A 19,598-nucleotide genomic window follows, 5' to 3' on the forward strand; every position below is an offset into this window, starting at 1 on the left:
TAACAACTCAACTTTAATCGTAAAATCAATGAAGATTAAAGAGGAATAGAAATTATATTAAGTCCCAATCTCCTATTAATTTACTCCAATATCTCAAACTAAACAAATATATATTATCGCACATTACTTTTATAAACAACAATCATTTAAAAAATAGAATTTTAAAACCATGCAATATTTATCATATTTATAAGGTAAAATGTAAATCATGTTAAATATGTTATTTAAAAGAACACTTCTATATGTAGTATCAAGTTTGCAAATAGCATCATTATTCTTATTCATTAAGTCTAAAAAATAATTGTTAAACCGGATGTTAATATTAGCAGTGTAATTTCATCGAAAAAGTTTAAATTAGGCATGGTTTGGTATTAACGTTTAGCTGTTGGGCTATAACACAACAATGTATATAAATTGTTTAGAAAACACTTCTAATTTTGCTTTAGAAATTTAATTAATTTTACCATGTGGTTAGCTATTTGATGAAAAAAAAAACATATTGCTTTCACTAATTCATCAAAATTTACCAACGTCAAAAATTATTTTAAGCTTCTTTTTTTTTTTTTAATTTTACCGCATGCACGGGTTTGCCTAACTCACAAAAAATTACATTACAGTGTATTATAATACATTTTTATAATTTTCCAAATATAAGACTGCATTAATTAATTTAATACAATGCAATCGTATCTAATTTTATGTACCAAAAGCAACTTTAGAAAAAAAAAATTTTAAAAATATCTTGTGCTCTCTCTTGTAACACGTCTCATAATATGTGATTGAAGTAATATCATTAAATCTAAAGACAAAGTAGAGAAAATTCCGTAAACGGATAATTGGAATAATCCAAACCGATTATTACTGCCGTTAATTATTAATTTGGGATCCTAAAAGATTAGTTGGAGTTAATTCAGGGTGATATAAGTGTTTTTTTTTTTCCCTTCTTTCCCAATAAAGGAGTGAATCTGATATTGATTGACCTTGAGAGTCTCTTCAAATTTGTCAACTCTTCTAATTAAAATAACAATAATAGCAATAATTATTCAGTCTAACTTCTGTACATTATCATGGCCGTTTTGAACTTGTGGTTTCATTAATTTTCTTAGTGAGGTCCACTTAGATTCATTAAATTAATGAAAATCGCTGCAGTAATAATTAATGTAATACAACTGATAATTTTCCCTCGTAATCACCTAATTCTTCAATCTTTACAGGGCCCATTTAAAAAGAAAAGAAAAAGGAAAGCAGATTTTCCTAACATTATCAATTATTGAAAGCACTTTCTAAATGCGACTCCAAAGCAATTATTTTAACTGTTTGTTGCACATCAAGGTAATCTAGAAGAGTGTGTATATATATATATATATATATTGAGAAGGGTTTTATATCACTGAAGATTAACAGAGTAATTTTTAAGTAATTTTATTTTACCCATGAGTCGAGTTTAAATCATATAAAAAAATAGAGAATTAAAAATTATTATGATAAAATCTAAAAAAATTTAAAGTTTTCATTTTAAAGAAAAATGCTTTGAAGAACTTTACAGCATGGAAGAGTGATTACAGTACCATGTGGAAAAGCACTGCCAATTTGCCAAAAATGACCCGTAATTTTTGTCACATTATCATTTGAAGTGAATAATCTCCATGTCAATGTCAATTATTATCATCATCTCCAAATGCATGTGATTTTGTATCATATCTCATAAATTAATTTGGTGGAGTTTTGGTGGCTTGCAAGCTTCGATATAATGCGTACATATCCAAATTAAAATCAACTTTATTATTTTTCTTTTTAAAAGTTAATAGAAAATGAGGGTTGGAAGAGAATACGAAAAATGATGAAAATTATAAATTTCATTAACCTCTCCTTTCGTGAGTTTTTAAATGCTACTGCCTAAGTAACATTTTTTAAAAAATTTAGACTTTGAATTATATCTTAATATATAAATAAATAAAAATATATATATATATATATATATGAACGTTATGTTTTTTTTCATTTTTATGTCTGGAAAAGGTGTTAAGTTTGAAAAATACTATTATGGAATAAAGATATAAACGGGTATATCTGCTCCATAAATTATACTTTAATGCTCTGGCTATAAACACTTATTAGTAAACTAAAAAGATATACTATAATTGCAAACACTAGAATGCCTAATCAAAGAAATATTTTTATTAAATAATGAGGTGGAGATTAATTTTATGAGATATAAAATTATACACAAGAGTGGCTCTTTCTTTTGGCAACTTAGGACATTGTTACATAAGAGAGACTCCAATTATGATAAGTGCATTATTTGATTTATAAATGGGCGACTGCTAAGTTACGTTATTTATTACTTACAAGTTACAACAATCAAAAGTAGTCCCCTAATTCAAGAATATAGTGAAACACTTGAGCTTATGGGTGACTACATTTATTATAAGTTATCGTGAATTCCTAAACTATAGCTAATTAGATCATTGAATTTTATTTATTTATTTATTTTTTATTTTATAATTATCTTTTTTTTCCTAAATAAACCACTAAATCCCTATAAAATCACGTGTTAACGTTAAAATTAAGTAATAGTAAATCTTTTATCTTACAAAAATCTCTATTTAACATTAAGAATTATAAAATATCCATTAATAGATGACACAATATGAGTTCAAATTTTCAGGTTTTATTTTTCATATCTTCTTCTTAATTAGTTGTGTTATTTAGCTTTTTTATTATTTCCTTTTAAAATATTCATGTGTTCATAGTTTTTTTTTTAATTATCCAACGTAATTGTTTGCTTCTTTATTCTATTTCAACAAAAAGAAAGAAAAAAAAAGAAGAAAGAAAATCTACTAGAAAATATGCATGGTAGAATCACAATTGAATAAGTTCATACTGAATCAAAAGAGGATGAAACAAATAATGAAAATAGTAACATTGAAGATTATAAAGATAAGTACTATGATAATAATCTTGTAAGAGATTGTAATAAAAATATGAATGAAAATGAAACTAGACATTGAAACTGAAAATTCTTCAGAACTTTGTTTTCTAAATAATACTTACGATCTTATCTTGTAGTAGAGAAAAGGCCAACTAGAGAGAATGACTTAAAATCATTAATCTTTTTTTTTAATAGAATTATAAGAAGGCCTAACTGCCTAAGGCACCAACATAATTGAGCTGACCCTCACCCTAATTATACACCACTCCATATAATTATTTAATGAATGAATACAGAAGGTTAGAATTCTATCTGAAAAAGGTAGAATTATTATTAATAAGGTATGTTCAAACTTCTGACTAAGAAGCAAACAATAACCCCTTACATTATAACAAGCCTTGAGGGAGATTATTGAAACTATAATTTCAAAAGTAAGAATAATCATACGATGGAAGCATAGAGATTTGAAGAACTAATAATCATCCTGCAAGACAATATATAGATTTTCTTTCCAAAAACATGCTCCAAAGACCTGAAATTTAGAGCTCCGCGGATATAATAAATACAGCATGAAATATATTTCAATAGTATATTATTTCTAAATTCCTATACAAAATTATGTCCATGGAACGGCCTGTTTATTCCTTCCCTTGGAAGAGGAGCAGGTTGAGCAATGTAAGTAGGATACTGCTGTCCCGGCATCAGTACCGAGAAGTCGGACGCATATGATCTCGACACCTGTCACCAGAACAAGATCACATATAGAAACTGTTCAGCTTAATTTTACTTTGTTTTTAATCAATTCGTTGTACTAATACGTCACTGGGTCACCGGATCAGTTTACTCATCAGAAACGAGCACCGTATGGTGAGCAGCTGTGCATTAGCATAATCTACTAATACGTCATGAACTCATCAAAGTTGTATGGATTAACCAAACAATAGAACATAATAGTGTTGCTCATTATAACTTAAATATCACTTATCACATCATTACTAATACTATCTATATGTATAGTGATATATATTATATATTGAAATTGATGAGTTAAAGAGACACTTACTCTTTGTTTATTACCGAGTTTCTTCTTTGCTCCCGATTCTGAAGAGCCATTAGTCGTCATGACGTCTGGTGAAGTAAAAGAAGGACTAGGCCTAAAGAGATGTTCAAAAATGGCCATGATTAGAAACATTGATATCAAAATAGCCGTGGCAACGAACCCGAAAGAGATAGCATTCATGGAAGTTCCAAAGCTCTTCCATGGAGCTGCATCCTGATCAACAGCAGCCGCTTGAGATGGACTGGGATCTGAACTTGTGTAGATGTTCCATGGCTTTGATCTTTCGGAACCAAAATCGCTTGGATTCATGCCTATACACCGTCTTTTTTAGGTCGAAAATCTTGATTTTGCAGAATGGTCTAATTGTTGCTGATGATCAGAACATGCTTGGAGCTAGAGATCAAACATTGGCTGCAAATTTTGTTCCAAGCAAACTTTTAACTTTTGTAATTTGTTGATGCCCTGAAAATGAAAATGCATAAGAGCATTGTCAACATTATAATAAGAGCTGTATGATAATTAAAATGTGATTCATTCCAAGCTTTGTAATTCCTTCTGTCAATAAAATTTTACTTGTCCAAATCAAAATTCATTGGAGAAAATCCTGATTATGAAGACACAAACAGGGAAAAAATGAAAAATAAAATAAAAAAATAAAAACCACCAAATTTTAGGTTTAGATAAATGTTGATGCGTCGTTGAGCAATTAAGTGATTGGCAAAATTGTTTTTCATCAATACATGATGTTAAATAACCAGCTAAGCTTTGAAATTTCAGAAAATGCAGAGGCCATTCCTCTTAGCTTGAAAAAGTGAAGCAAAGAATAATTAAAATGTTTAAAATCTCAATGACAATGGAACAAAATGGACTATACTTACCGAATTTTAGAGAAGAAGCTAGAATCTCAAAGACCCTCTTCTTGTTTATTGCTTGCTCTTGTGTTGAAACAAGTGAAGTTGAAGAAGAAATGTAAATGACAAAGGAGGCAAGCAAATATAAAACAAATCTCTTCTTGAGAGAATCAAGCAATTAAGGCCCTCTTTACTTTTGGTCCTAAGAAATAGGAACAAACATTATCTTAGTCTAGCTATATATCCTATACGCTTATGCTGCCCTGCAAAAACATGACACCCACAATTCTCAATGAATTATTTTAAACACGCTAGCTTTATGCCCAAATAGAAAATGTAAAGACAAAGCTATATCATAATCAATGAATTTTACATTGTTTTTTTTATCTTATATCTTCATGATCTTGATGCCTAACTTAATCAATACTATACCTTCTCTGAAAGAAAACAAACTTAAACAATTCAAAAAGAATGGTCCTTCCTGTCTGTCTTATTGCTACTTTTCAGAAGTCATCACCTTTAGAATTATTTAAAAATTAAAAAAAAAACTGAAATTTTGATGAAACTAGAAAAATAAAATTATGAGTTATCATTCCTAATTGTAAGCAATTTTTGAAAAGAAAGGTAATTATAATGATGATTAAGAGCTAATACAGAGAATTAAAGGGATTACACACGAGTAGGCGGCGAAGATTAATTGTAATTGATTTTCTTGAAATTACTTGTTCTAGATTTTCTTTTTAAACATTATTAGATTAATTGAGGGATGATAAAAGTTTATTTGGTAGCATAAATTCAAATCCAACATGAGCATTTAGATGTAATCATAGCTAAGGTGACAAAATCTCACACATAATCCACCAGACTACCACCAAACAAAAGAAAGAAAGATTGATAAAGAAAAAGCTGCTAAAGAATATTAAATTAGACTCAATTTTTTTAATATATAATAAAACTTTTTGTAATTTCTGAATTAGGTTTGGGATTGAATAGGCATGTGATCAAAGCTATTGGCTGGCTCACATATGGCAATAAGTGGAGATCAAAGCACAAGCAAAAATAAATATAAAAAGCTAACAGCGAGAGAGAAAGAGAGAGAGAGAGAGAGAGAGAGAGGGAGAGAATTAATATTGTTTGGGTACCTTACAGCTATGCTGAAGCAGAAATGCCATGATTCAAGAGAAGAAAGAAATGGTTTTGTGTACCAAAAAAAATTAAAAATTAAAAAAAAAAGATGAGAGTGCTTGAAAAGATGGTGATGTAGACCACAATTATTCCTCCATTTCTTTTGTTTTTTTCCCTTTAATTAAAAAACAACCTGTTGTTGAGAAAAAGAAATGATCACTTTTGTCAGAAACATTAAAGCAAAATTGTTGTACATTATTAGGAAAAAAAAAAGATTGTAAATACAAAAATAAACATCAAAGCACACAAAGCAAGGACTCCTTAAGTAAGATTCAAACACTTTGATCTTTTTATATGAGATTAAGATTTCTTACTAATTCAACCAATTAATATTCTGAACGACTTCTGTTGTGTGCATTCACAGAAGGAAATACTTATAATTAAGCAATTAAGGAAATTGATCATTTATATGCTTCAGAAATGAAATATTTAAGTACTTACTACAATACAAATTTTGCAGAAAAAGGCTTGAATGAGAGAGGGTGTTCATTCTGCTTGCTTATAGTGAGTGAGTAAGTGCACTGAGTGAGGGAGCCCCTTTTTTCAACAGCACAATCCCAATGTCTGATAATGAAAAAGAAAGCCTATGGAGACCTACATATTCTCCCTCATAAAATATAAATTAAAAATAAATTAATAAACTAAAATTTAAAAAAAAAAAGTTACATGATAAAAAACCAACTGTGTCTGTCTTTTGTTGCATAAGAGAATAATTTAATTTCTGACATTTTACAGTGACATTTTTTTGCTGTACTATCCAAGCTTTTATTTCAGGAAGAATAACCGGTCATTATTTTTTTTCTGTTTAGGATAAGCCAGTCTACATTACAACCATAAATATACAACCACTTGGTTTTGTATTATGTTCTGTCATATTTTTTTTTAATTTAATTTTTTGAATGTTTTAAATTTATTTGACTTTATCGGCATCTTCATGTTCTAAAATATATATATTTAAAACTTGATAATATTGTCTAGTTACAATATATGATGCCAAATTAATGTTGAACAATGATGTTTAGCTATAATTTTTAAGGGAGATTGCTCATATCCAAATTTTAAACATGATGATATTCACATCCAAGTACAAAAGTGATACTAGTAAATAAGTTTACCCATCAGTGATTCCTCTTGTGTATATTGATGAAACTACAGAATTTGCAGTAATTAATATTTAATGCTGTCCACTAAATTATTACTGCGTAGATCTAGTTAACTATATGAGTTAGTTTCCAGTTCTAGCACCATTGAAAATGTGACATGAAACCACAGCACAGGATGCACATAGATTTTCAAATATTCAAACCAGGTGAAAACATGAGCATGATTCAATAATTCCAGTTTTGAATAAATGAAAAGAAACCCACTTCATGCAGAAAAGGTCTCTTCAAGAAAAGATGATTGCTTCCATATTTCCATGTAAGACATTTTCTAAAAGAGAAAGGGTCCCATGCATGACATGACCAGAAAGCTCATAAAGCAAATGTTGAAAATTAGATTGAAGCATAATATTTTCTTTTCTTTTTTTTTTTCTTTTCTTTTTGGATCAACAAGTCTCCATCTCAAGCAAACTTTTAATTCCTTTTCCTACAATTTACCAAAGGACATGGCATTTTCTCAATAATTTTTTCACTTGCAAGCAAAACGCAATCAAGAAAAACAAGATTGCATGGACATGAATATGAATAAAATATATATGTACATAAATTGAGTACCATTTTTACACACACATAGTCCACAATTTACTACTTTATCACTTTCATAAGTTTGATTCTTTTCTTCTTTTGGCTTGATTCATTTGTGATAGGCCACATGTTTAGCCTTATTTATCGGTGACCCACATCTCAAATGATGATTTGGCTCATGGTTAATAAAATAAGAATTACTAGTCTTAAGGAATAGTGAATGTTGATCAAGTTCGTAATAGTGAGTGTTGATCAAGTTCGTAATCAATCACTTAAGAAGTAACAAATCTTGAATTTGATTCTCTCCGTGTCTTAAGATTGTTTGTATAGAGCTTACTTTGATAGCTATCGTTAATTCTTAAAGAATCATTTGAGCGAAAGTCTACAGAAATAAAATATCACAGAGGGCCCGAACAGCCTTTTGCTTCGTCTCCAAAAAAGATTATTCATCATAAATATTGTTCAAAATAATATTTTTTTTTTTTACTGTACCAAGGAAAAATTAAGTTGATTTATTTGCCCATCTCTCGCAAGGGCTATTTCCTGTTCTTTTTAGCAAGGTTAGAAAGCTATTCAAAATAATAATAATAAAAAAAATTAGGGGTGGGCACGGGTCGGGTTGATACCCTCATATAGAACGGGTTGAAAAAATTCAACCCAACCTAATCCAACTCAAACTGCGGGTTGGATTAATTGGATTGGGCTTTGAAAAAGTTTTTTTTTAGTCTAAATAAAAATAAACTAATTAATTAAAAAATTAAAAAAAAAACACAAATATTAAAATCCCTACAACAAAACTAACATTTCAAAGTTCAACAATCAAATTATTAGTACATAATTAATGGAAACACAAATTATTATTATATCATTAAATTTATCAGTACATAAATTTAAAGTCTTATTTAATACAAAACACTAAATATCAAATTTTATATAATAACACACACACACACACACATATACATATACATACACGGGTTGACGTGTTGGGTTAAGTTAAAAATTTTTAACCCAACCCGTAAATAGTGCCAGTTGAGAATTTAACAACTCAATCCAACCCATACATTTTATCAATCCAACCCAACCAGTAAAAAATCATATTGGTTGGGTTGGTTTCACAGATTAGGCGGGTTGATATCCACCCCTAATAATAAGTGCAATCCATCAATAACAAAGTACATCTTATTATCTATTTTGGTTATTCATATATTATATTACGATATTTGTAATGAGATTGATTTGAGTCTTAAGTGCTTGATATTAGTGGATGAACTAATTTGAATTGATTAAATCCAGCTAATATGATTGGGGCAGTTGGAAATAATTCTTCGTCTACTATCTGCAATATCTTGACATCCATTGCCTTCTCGTTTTATCGTCCTCCCTACATGTAAGACTTATGAATGGCAAAAACCAAAAAACAAAAAAAATTCCGCAATCTTCGTAAAACGGTAAAAGTGATTAACGTCACAAAACCATAGCATTCTTTTATTTCCTCTAATATTTCAAATTATTCAGATATATTATCTTTTGAGATATTCAATGACCTATTGTTAAAAAAAAAAAAAAACGCTGGGTATCTTTGAAAAAGAAGGCTCTTAGCCCCTTACTATTGATTCTTGTGGTGTTTTAAACGATAAAAGTGCCATTCATGTGAGTGATATTCTCACCGAAAGCTTTGCGATTGACCACTTTAATTCCTCGACCATATTAATTCGTAATGCATGATTAACGTCACAAAACCCGTTAGTTAGTTATTTATGTGGAAAGAGATAAATTTAAGGTTTTTTTGTGTTTTTGGTTTTATATTTGGTTTTTTTTCTTCTTTTTTTTTTTTGAAAAGAACCTTTTAAGTTAATGTTAAACTGGAATGTTAAATAAGTTCAAGAAATTAACTTTTCTTGAATAAAAATAAAAATGCCAAAACCATAATTAACCTTCAAGATTACCAGGTTTGTACGGCCATCTTAAAATATGCCCAATTTTGGGAGAGCTTGCTAAACTACACACTTGAGATTTTCAAATTAAAGCCCAAAAATACCGTAAGATGTATTAACGCGCAAAAAAGAAACCATGCACAAATGAAGTTTCCAAGAACTGCCAGTGTAGCCATAGCCATATTAATTCAAAATAGAGACTAGAATGACCAAAAATCTTAGATGTTCAAAACTACCCTGAAACCAAAGGCAATCTCTTCTTCAACTTGGCCAAAATCAAGCCTTGAGCCTTCCATAGTACTTGGCCTTCTCCTGCGTTGTCTGGAACCGACCATGGCCGAACTTGGAGGATGTGTCAATGAACTTGAGCTTAATCTCCTCCAATGCAAGCCTAGACGTCTGCTTCAGTAGGGACTGCCTTAACGTCACAACACGCTTCTTAGGTCCAACACAGCAGCCCTTGATCAGCAGGTAATCTTCATTGACTACACCATAGTGGGGGAAGCCTCCCATTGGGGTGATATCCTTCTCCGTCCTGAGTACACAATTATAACAATCATCTAACATCAACCTCAAAATAGAAAAGCAACAGCTATTGAATAACTTGCAAGTCTTGACAGCTGTCCACGTTGCTTTAAATGATGAAATGACTATATAATTACAATAAAAAAATATATTCAGCCACAACAATGGAGCCAAACATGTACCTGGCGGTTTTTTAAGTTGCAGGGCCAACAAAGGTCAGAAAAGGTCAACAAAAAAGGTCAGAAAAATATCAACTAGTTCCCACTTCCCACCCACTCTTACCCAGCCTTACTCGAACTCACCCAACTTAACAATTCACATACACCTAAAATAAACAATATAGATCTCAAGAAGAAAAAGAACCCATTAAAGAAGATAACAGATATACCGACCTGTCAAATTCAGTCATGGCAGAATGAGACTCCTGGCTGGCCTTCCCAAGCTTGTAAATTTTCTTGTTCATCTCTGTACGGTGATGGTAGCCGTTCTGCCCAGCTCTAGCAACGGTAAAGGAGACCCTAGCCGGATGCCAGGCACCAATACAAGCAACCTTGCGTAGACCACGGTGAGTCTTACGAGGGAGACGAGTAACACCCCAACGAGTAACAACACCCTCATATCCCTTACCTTTGGTCACACCAATAATGTCAATCATCTCATCTTTCTGGAACACAGCATCAATAGGAATCTGTTTCTCGAAGAAACCATAAGCAAAGTCAACCTTCTGGGCAACTGATCCACCATTGACCTGGATCTCCATCAGATGGGCCTTCTTCTGCTTCAGTCCCTTCATTTTTCTGATCTGTACAGTGAAATAACAGTTAAAATAATATAAACGCCAGACAGGTATTCTCATAACATCGAAATGGTATGTCCACATTCATGACAAGGAAAAGCCAAAGATGAGAAATATGTAATTCCACTTCTATCAAATTTAAAATAACACTACTAAAGCTTGAATTACCTGGGTATGGGCCAAAACACGAATCACGGTGCAGTATTTCTTCATTTTCTCCAGCTGAGCCTGAATGTCTTTCTTTCCATCATCAGTTTCATACTTCTTTGTATACTTAGTGAAGGCCTTCTTCTTCGATTTGCACCAGTTCTTGTAAAACCTTCTCCTAACCTCCTCATTGAGATGCTGAGCCCAAACAGTGCAGAGAGAACGAAGCCCACGGGGTGTCTTGACATAACCAACGACCCCAACAACCACCAGGGGTGGTGTTTCAATAATAGTTACTGCTTCACATGTTTCTTTCTTGTGCAGCTCTGAAAGATAATGATTACGTTTAGACAATTTAGCATACCTTTTTCTATGAATATGTGAGAAATGTATAATCATACTCAAACCAAAAACAAAGATAAAAATAATGGCAGCAAATGACTCACTTGATCCTGGCTTTTCAACATCTCTGACAATATGGGTCATTCCAGCTTTGTAGCCTAAAAAAGCAGTTAATCTGCATGGTTTTGATGGGTCATCCTTGGGAAAGGCCTTCACTGCAAAAGTGAGCATCAAATAAAGACAAATAAGTCTCTAAAATAAGCCCAAACATGGTCATAGAAAAAGCATCCATCATAAAATACAAGTTGGAATGGAACTATTTGAACAGGAATAATTTTATTGGCTAAACATTCACCAAACTTTCACAATTAGAATAAATTTATAAAATTTGCCATAGAATTCAACAAAGATATTACTAAGTTTCATGAAAATAATTATTTAAGCACTCATTTATGAGAAGCTTTAACTTATAAGGCTATTTTCCTTAAATGCAATACAAGTACACATATCATTATGCTTAATTAATTAAGCATAAGGGACAAACTGAACAAATGACTTATTCAAATTCTACAGAGATGCACAGTTTTAAAGTAAAGGAAGACACCAAAGTATTTTATATCTTATAGCTTATCTAAAAGCTACTAACATTACAATTAGATAATAAGATATTATGTGCGCAAAAAAACTATCATAAAATAAAAGAGAAAAGGAAAAGTTCTTTGCCATTGCCCAAAGAATCAATAAAGCGACAGTAAACTGTGAATATTGTAAATCATGCATTTCTTACAACAATTAGAAATAAATAAATAAACTTTAGGGAAAATATTCAACAATATAACTGAAAGTAACCCAGCACATTAAAAAACAAGATAAAGGATTTAGAATACATAATGAAATGGCACATAAAAGAGAATAGTACTAGAGTCTTCATCTTCGCCACACAGATTAAATTCCCATAACGGCATATGAAGATACAAATAATTTATAAGTTAAAAAAGCTAGAAAAATAATTAGAAACCTTTTCCTCTGTGGCGGGATGCTCTCTTCCTTGGGAGAAATCCTAAAGAACCATGTCTTGGGTGTTCAAACTTACGATGAGACATCCTACTCGGCACTTAGAACTGCGAAACTAAAAGATTAGTTCACTCCAACTGGATAAAAGATAAATAATTATGGTAAGTTCACATTAACCACAGACATCCAGTAATATTGAGCTAAGTTGATAGAATTTCACACATTAAATAAGTTTCAGAAATAAAATTAATTGAAACAAGATTGAATGACATTCATAAGTAAAACTCCAAAAAATTTGTAGGTCATACATCATATTAAAAAGACTATTAGAAATTAAAAAAAAAAAAAGTAGAAAGGATCTTGATTTTATAGTACAATATGAAAATGCCCTACCTGGCAGAGCCAATCATAGGATTTGAAAAATACATTATCATATGATTTAAAAAAAATTAGCAGTTTAAACAACTTTCCAGAAAACTTAACAGCAACTCAAAGGGGTATGGAAGGCCATTATATAAGAAAATTGACATTAGATATCAAACAAGAAAACCATTTCATAAATAGTCAAATAAAAAAAAATGTAGAAGACTGACATCAGACATCAAACTAATTTCATCAATAGTCAAATAAAAAAATAATGTCGAATGATTTCAAAACAAGTTGAAAAACATTTAAATTAAGAAAAAATTTGCAATTTCCAAATAACGAGAATAATGTATTCTATGTATGAGGGTAAAAAGCTTCAAATAATGAAAAGGTATATTTTTGCTGTGAAAAACAATCAGTGTTACATGCAACATCCGAAAGACAATTGAAAATGGTCCCCAACCAAAGGCCTATGGCAAATTAGAATTATGCCAATTCTCGGGCTCACTGGTCTTTCATTCCAAAAACCCGTACAAGAGTTTCTGGCAAAAGAGCCCTTTTCTGAGACTCCAGCCTTGATTACCATACTCACATCAGTTTTGGGGATCTCATTCAGCCAATCATCCATCAAGAAGTGCCAAACACCAACATATTTTCACAAAATTTTTTAAAGCTCAAAAAAGTGCTTCAAAATCGGTAGAATCATATCATTATCAGAACAATAAAAAATCAATAATACTCGTATAAATTGAACCCAAAAACAAAAAAGCCAATAGAGTCAAAAAGCTTATACAGATCATCAAAATCTATAGCATGCAAATAGCTAAAGGCATGAAATAAATAAAGGTTAAAAAAGCTTCAAAAATTAACAAATCCACAGCATGTACAAGCACAACAGCATCATATAACATCCCGTATATTACAAATAATACAAATATTAATATACAAACATACCATCATCTGCCCATACTATAAAAACACAAGCTTTCAAAGTAATACAATAAAAAAATTATTTTTTTCCATTAAAACAATGGGAAAAAAAAACATGTAAATGAGAAATGGGTATTGCACGATAATACCTCTTGCGTTGCTGATGAAAGCGGCCGTGCACTCACTTTGTAATCTTAACCCTAGTGGTTGTTTATATAGGGCTTCTGATGCTGATTGAACGGCTTAGATTACTTCTGTGGGTTTATTTCATCCGTTGGATTCAAGTGATGCCAGGGCTTGTTATGAATTTATTTGGTTGGCTATTCAAGAACGCCAGCGCTCAGATGTCTAATTCAAAGCCCGGCCTGCTTTGTTCTGGGCTTTGGCCCATAATATTACTGTGTTTCAAGAATGACGGATCTAGAGATGGTAAAATCTGAATTGAGATGTAAGTGCATCTAGATCTAAATCTGCATTGATATTTTCATATCCAGATTTGTTAAAAAAAATACAGATCTTGATGTGGGTAATATCTGCATGGATTGCAGACAAATATTTCGCATATTTGAATGCGCATATTTTTTTGCAGATTCGGATATGAAAATATCAATGTATATCAGATCCTAAATTAAAATATAATAATTTATAATATAATTTAAAATTTAACTATTTACCTAATAATATCAAATAAAATACAATTATAATTCAATAATTAATAATTTAATATCTAGAGTAGCATACAATACTATAAATTCACAAATAAAAATACCACAACATAATCAAACATCAAGAGTAATATAAATTCAAGTCTAACACCACCAAAATCCACAAATAAAATTATAAAGACACTACAAATCCACATAAAAATGCGGATCCCAATATATTTTTTTAATTTAATTTAACTTATATATTTTTCAAATAATCCTATTATGTTCTTTCATTTATTGTTAATTTAATAAATAATTTAATTTAAAAAAATAATGTGGATCCAGATATCTAATTTTTTGAATGCATTTACATCTGGATCTGGATCCACATTTTTTAATGTGTGAATCTAGATTTTTCCAGATCTATATATTTTAGATCTTTACGAATTCAAGCGGGACCTGGATATTTTTGTTATTCCTAGATGGATCTGAACTGAGAAAGGAGTTATAGAGTCCTTCAAGTTTGGTAGAGTCCCAACAATGGATAAAAGGAGTCCATTACTAGCAGTTAATTTTTATTTTTTAATCGAAGATTACAATAGTGAGGGGTTTAGGCGAGAGTCCTACTTATGATATAGATCAACATATGACAAAAAAATAAAAGGAGGACATAAACTAAAACCTTCGACTCTACAAAAAATACAAGAAAGCATAAAAGCACACCAATAACAAGAATCGAAAGCAAACTAAAGAAAAGAAAAATTATCTTCTAACATGAAGGACCTCCTGCGCATCCAAATAAATAATACTAGATAAACCAACAAATAAACTTCAAGGACCCAAGAAACGTAGACGAACCCAATGAATACAAGGCCAATTAGCCATGGAATTAGCTGCAGAAGTAGCCTTGGGAAAAAATGCATGACCACGACAGAAGGAAAAGGAGAAATAGCTTGGATTTGACCAAGGCGATAAGCATAATCCCACTGCATATAACTATGAGAAGTAATTCAAGAATTTTACCACCTCAAGTACAGAATAACTAAGTTAAGTAGCAAGCTTCAAACTCTCACAGATAGTCATTAGCTCAACATAAATCGGCTGGTGTTTAAGAAAAATAACCAAAAGCTGTTAAATTCACACCTCAATGATCACCCAAAATATCATTAATAGCAGATAGCTGAGGATTTCCCATTGTTGTCATTAAGTTGATTGTATATTGTGTTTGATCTTTTTTCATGGATTCTTCTTTGGATCTACCAATTTGTTGCAAGACAATTCAAGTAGATTGGGATTCTTGCAAAACTTGTATCCTTTTGCTCCAATCTCAAGGTATGGTAATTAAAAAAAACATATCTTACTACTTTTCTTGGTGTTGATTCAACCTCCTCGCCTGAACTTTGCTCTCGGCAATTACATTTTCAGCGAATAGCCGAGGGAAGAATGCTTTGGCAACTTATTTTCATAATACTGCTATGACATTATGACAATAACTAGACTCCACTCAAGTCGAGCCTTTGGGAGAGTCAACTCCTTTTAGCAACTTAATTCTGATAGAGATGCCTTCGATTGATTACCCCAAATCTTTATACCTCCGAAATCGAAATAAATAATTTCAGAAAAGCTTGAAAAGAGTATATCAGACAAAAAATTGATTTTATCAACAAATTATTGAATAATTACAAACTGAATCCTCGTTCCTTTGTTTTTTAAAATTCGAAAATTTATATGTTATTATCGCTTTTCAGAAATAATTATACCCCCCATGTTATCCCCCATTGATTGTCCTTTGTATTTTGCTTATGGATTGTGATTTGTATGGCTCCATTGTACCTAAGTGAACTAGATGCTATGGATTGTGATTTGTATTATGCTTATGGATTGTAATTTGTATCCCTTTTGAAAGCTTCGTAATTTGGCTTGAAAATAGGGGTGGACCTTTAAATATTTGTGTCATAGGCCAGGCCATGAAGGTAGGTCAAGAAATTGAATCAGATTTCAAAGGAGAGAAAAGAAGTCATTCTATTACACTTCTAATTCCTTTCACACCCAATTTTTATATAATCACGCCTCATTTTAGCCAATTTTTTTGAATTTACAATTATATCATTAAGGTGAATTTTTCAAAAGAGAAATTCAGAAGATATTATTATATGTGACCATCATTATGAATAAAAGATGATGCGTGATTTAATTTTCAGGCCTTTTGCATTAACTAATCATAATCAAACTTCATTTGTAAAGGAAAATGATCAAATCAAAAGAAAATTATCTTATCTGCTTTCTAAATATATTGTATGGTGTAAAAAAAAAAAGATATGAATATTGTAAATATTATAAAGATAGAGGAGTACTTTTGGTGTTAATTAGTAAATACCTAAATGGAGTTCATTTACCAAATAATATGATATTTTTTATTCAAATAATATAATATTTAAAACTTACATCGAAGTGTATTTATAAATGGGGTTTTTCTATGATGCCGTAATTTTTTTACGGAATCAATAATATTTTAATTGTGTATAGTTAGATTTAATCAATAATGCATAATATTTGTATTTAAGGAAAAGTAAATAATTTAAAATAATTGTAACCAATTTTATTAACGGTTTAAAGGAGCAAATTTTTTTTTGTAAAACAACTATGACCACCCTTAGTATTTGAAACAATCTCACTTGAATAGCATATTTTACTTAGATATTACTTTTCAACCCTCCTTTTGAATTTGTAATGTGATCATCTTTTTTAAATAAATATTTTAAAATCTATTACTATTTAAGTATTAGATATAATATCTAGTAGGTTATCTAACACAAATAAAATAAATAAGTTGCAATTATAAAATTTATATAGGATATAACACCAATAAACGATCGATACAACTAAGTACACAGATTTAAATTAATGTTATAATTACATAAATAAACTCATGGGTGAGATTACTCGTAAACTAAAAAAAATACTTGATCACCTATGTTTTAATAAATTTTAATATTGCATCTTGAAATACTTATTATTTTGTATACAATTAAGGACCATTTTATAATTGATCATGAAATATATATTATTTTTTAAACTCATTTAGCATACCTATTCCATGAATTTATTGTTTATGTGACAACTAATATTCTTACATTGTAGTAAATTTAACTTTTATAAGCCTATATATTTTCATTTTATTTTTGAATATTACTTTGTTAATTTCATAAAAGTTAAATTTAACATATATTCCTAATTAGCATTAGTTTATGAATCATAAAATATTTTTTTATTGATATCCTTTGATTATAATTATAAAATATTATGCTATTAAGAATCATTACTTTTATTATGGTAATTAAAAGTAACAATAAATTAAAAAAATTACCTCCAATAATATTTACACATGAAAAAAGAGAAATTTTTTTATACATTTTTATATTTTTATTTACTTGGTAGGAAATTATCCAAGCTTTAAAAAATTTAAGTTTCACAAGCTTATTTTGATTTTATTTTTGAATATGACTTTGTTAATTTCATAAAAGTTAAATCAAACATATATTCATAATTAGTTTTAGTTTATGAATCATGAAAGATTATTCTATTGATATCCATTGGTTGTAACTATAAAATTTTTATGTCTAGTAATAATTATTATGTCCAATAATATTTAATGGACAAAATGAGAAAAAAAATTGCATGTTTTTATATTTCCATTATAAAAATATGGTTTGGGATATTTTAATTTATTTTGACATAAATTTGAGGGGTTAATCTGTATCAATCTAATGGTTTATACTAGAAGTCAAAGCAATATTTTGTAGTGTTATTTAAATCAAAATTTTCTCATTATGTACGTATATAGACATTTATTTTTCAATAATAATTGTCAAATAAAATATTTCTCATTTGTTGTGACTCATATAGCATCATTAATAAAACAAATATGAAATATTTTATTACGACACCTTCTATTATCGCTATTATTTAAGTATTAATGGTTTTGTAATTAAATTCATACAATACAAATTATTATAAGACCTTTTGAAATATCTTTATATAAAGTAATAATAAAATAACGTTACTTGTTAATTACATTTATTTTTAATACTATATATTTCTAATACTAAGTGTAAAAATAAAAACAAAATGTAAAATTGTAAAGTGATAGATACAATATAATAATTTTAACTTCAAAATTATTTGTATTTTTTTCATTCTTTTTAGTGACTTAAAAATATTTATCAATTGAGTAGATAAGAAATAATTTAAAGTATGAAGCAATATCACAACTTGCAAATTATTGTTACATAATTACTTATCCATGAAAATTAAATTAAGGGTGAAATCCCAATATTAAATCCAATTATTGATTATGGGATTGTTATCCCATTATTGATTCTAATATTGATTATGAGATTTTTATTGCAACATAATAGAAAATTTCTTTTATCAATAAATTAAAAATTTTAAAAAAACTACATTTACCTGCAACTTAAAGGTTATCTATTATTATTATTTACATAATTAGTTTTTTATTTACAAATTAAATATCCAAGAGACAATAATTCCACTGTCAATGTTGTAGAAACTCATTGATATTATAAAGAAATCCTTATAAATGAGGTATTAGAGGAAAGAAAACAAACGAATGAAGTGAGTGCATGTTTGGTACATTGTATTATAGGGTATTAAAATATTGTTCACATTAAAATAATACTAAACCCATGTTTGGAACAAATTTACAAGGAATTAAGGTGGGGGGCTGCCGCATTAGCTTAGCTTTTTTTTTTCTTTTGCTTTTGACTTTTCTTTTTTGCTTTATTATTATTATAATACTAAAATAATAACTAAATAAATATAGTTTTTAATTTAATATAATTTTTTTGTTTTTACATTATAATTATTAATATAAATTAATAAATAAATAATTTATCATTCAATAATAGTATATTATTTTTTATTTTTACATTATAATTTATTAATAAATTTATAACTTATTATAACTAATAAAAATATTTAAATATGAATAAATTTGAATAATATTAATTTAAAATTAATAATAATATAAATAATAACATAAAAATATTAATACAATTTAAATATATTAATATAATATAAAATATTAATATAATATAATATAAAATATTAATATAATATAATATAATATTTAATTTAAATTAATACAATACAATGTAGCAC

The 19,598-nt window shown here is 29.1% G+C and overlaps 2 protein-coding genes across 8 annotated transcripts; both read right to left on the reverse strand.

Annotated features, from left to right (window-relative positions):
* Positions 1 to 3,395: 3,395 nt before the first annotated feature.
* Positions 3,396 to 6,630, reverse strand: LOC102610453 (uncharacterized). Of its 6 annotated transcripts, none has more exons than XM_025093140.2 (5): positions 6,470 to 6,628; positions 5,986 to 6,161; positions 4,871 to 5,045; positions 3,996 to 4,454; positions 3,396 to 3,670 (listed from the first exon to the last, which is right to left on the reverse strand). In XM_025093140.2, the coding sequence occupies exons 4-5, from the start codon at positions 4,299 to 4,301 to the stop codon at positions 3,539 to 3,541; spliced, it is 438 nt and encodes a 145-aa protein (XP_024948908.2). In that variant the 5' UTR covers positions 4,302 to 4,454; positions 4,871 to 5,045; positions 5,986 to 6,161; positions 6,470 to 6,628; the 3' UTR covers positions 3,396 to 3,538. The 6 variants fall into 6 exon arrangements, with proteins under 6 accessions (XP_024948908.2, XP_024948907.2, XP_006492586.2 ...); XM_025093139.2 differs by having other exon boundaries at positions 4,871 to 5,106; XM_006492523.4 differs by lacking the exon at positions 5,986 to 6,161.
* Positions 6,631 to 9,737: 3,107 nt separating this feature from the next.
* LOC102611748 (60S ribosomal protein L3-2) lies at positions 9,738 to 14,038 on the reverse strand. Of its 2 annotated transcripts, XM_006492525.3 has the most exons (6): positions 13,920 to 14,038; positions 12,479 to 12,581; positions 11,565 to 11,675; positions 11,140 to 11,444; positions 10,568 to 10,977; positions 9,738 to 10,185 (listed from the first exon to the last, which is right to left on the reverse strand). In XM_006492525.3, exons 2-6 carry the CDS (start codon positions 12,561 to 12,563, stop codon positions 9,927 to 9,929), a joined length of 1,170 nt encoding a protein of 389 aa, XP_006492588.2. In that variant the 5' UTR covers positions 12,564 to 12,581; positions 13,920 to 14,038; the 3' UTR covers positions 9,738 to 9,926. The 2 variants fall into 2 exon arrangements, with proteins under 2 accessions (XP_006492588.2, XP_052298078.1); XM_052442118.1 differs by lacking the exon at positions 13,920 to 14,038 and having other exon boundaries at positions 12,479 to 12,605.
* Positions 14,039 to 19,598: the final 5,560 nt, after the last annotated feature.

Source organism: Citrus sinensis, chromosome 5 (genome assembly GCF_022201045.2).
Source record: "Citrus sinensis cultivar Valencia sweet orange chromosome 5, DVS_A1.0, whole genome shotgun sequence".
Lineage (NCBI taxonomy): Eukaryota > Viridiplantae > Streptophyta > Magnoliopsida > Sapindales > Rutaceae > Citrus > Citrus sinensis.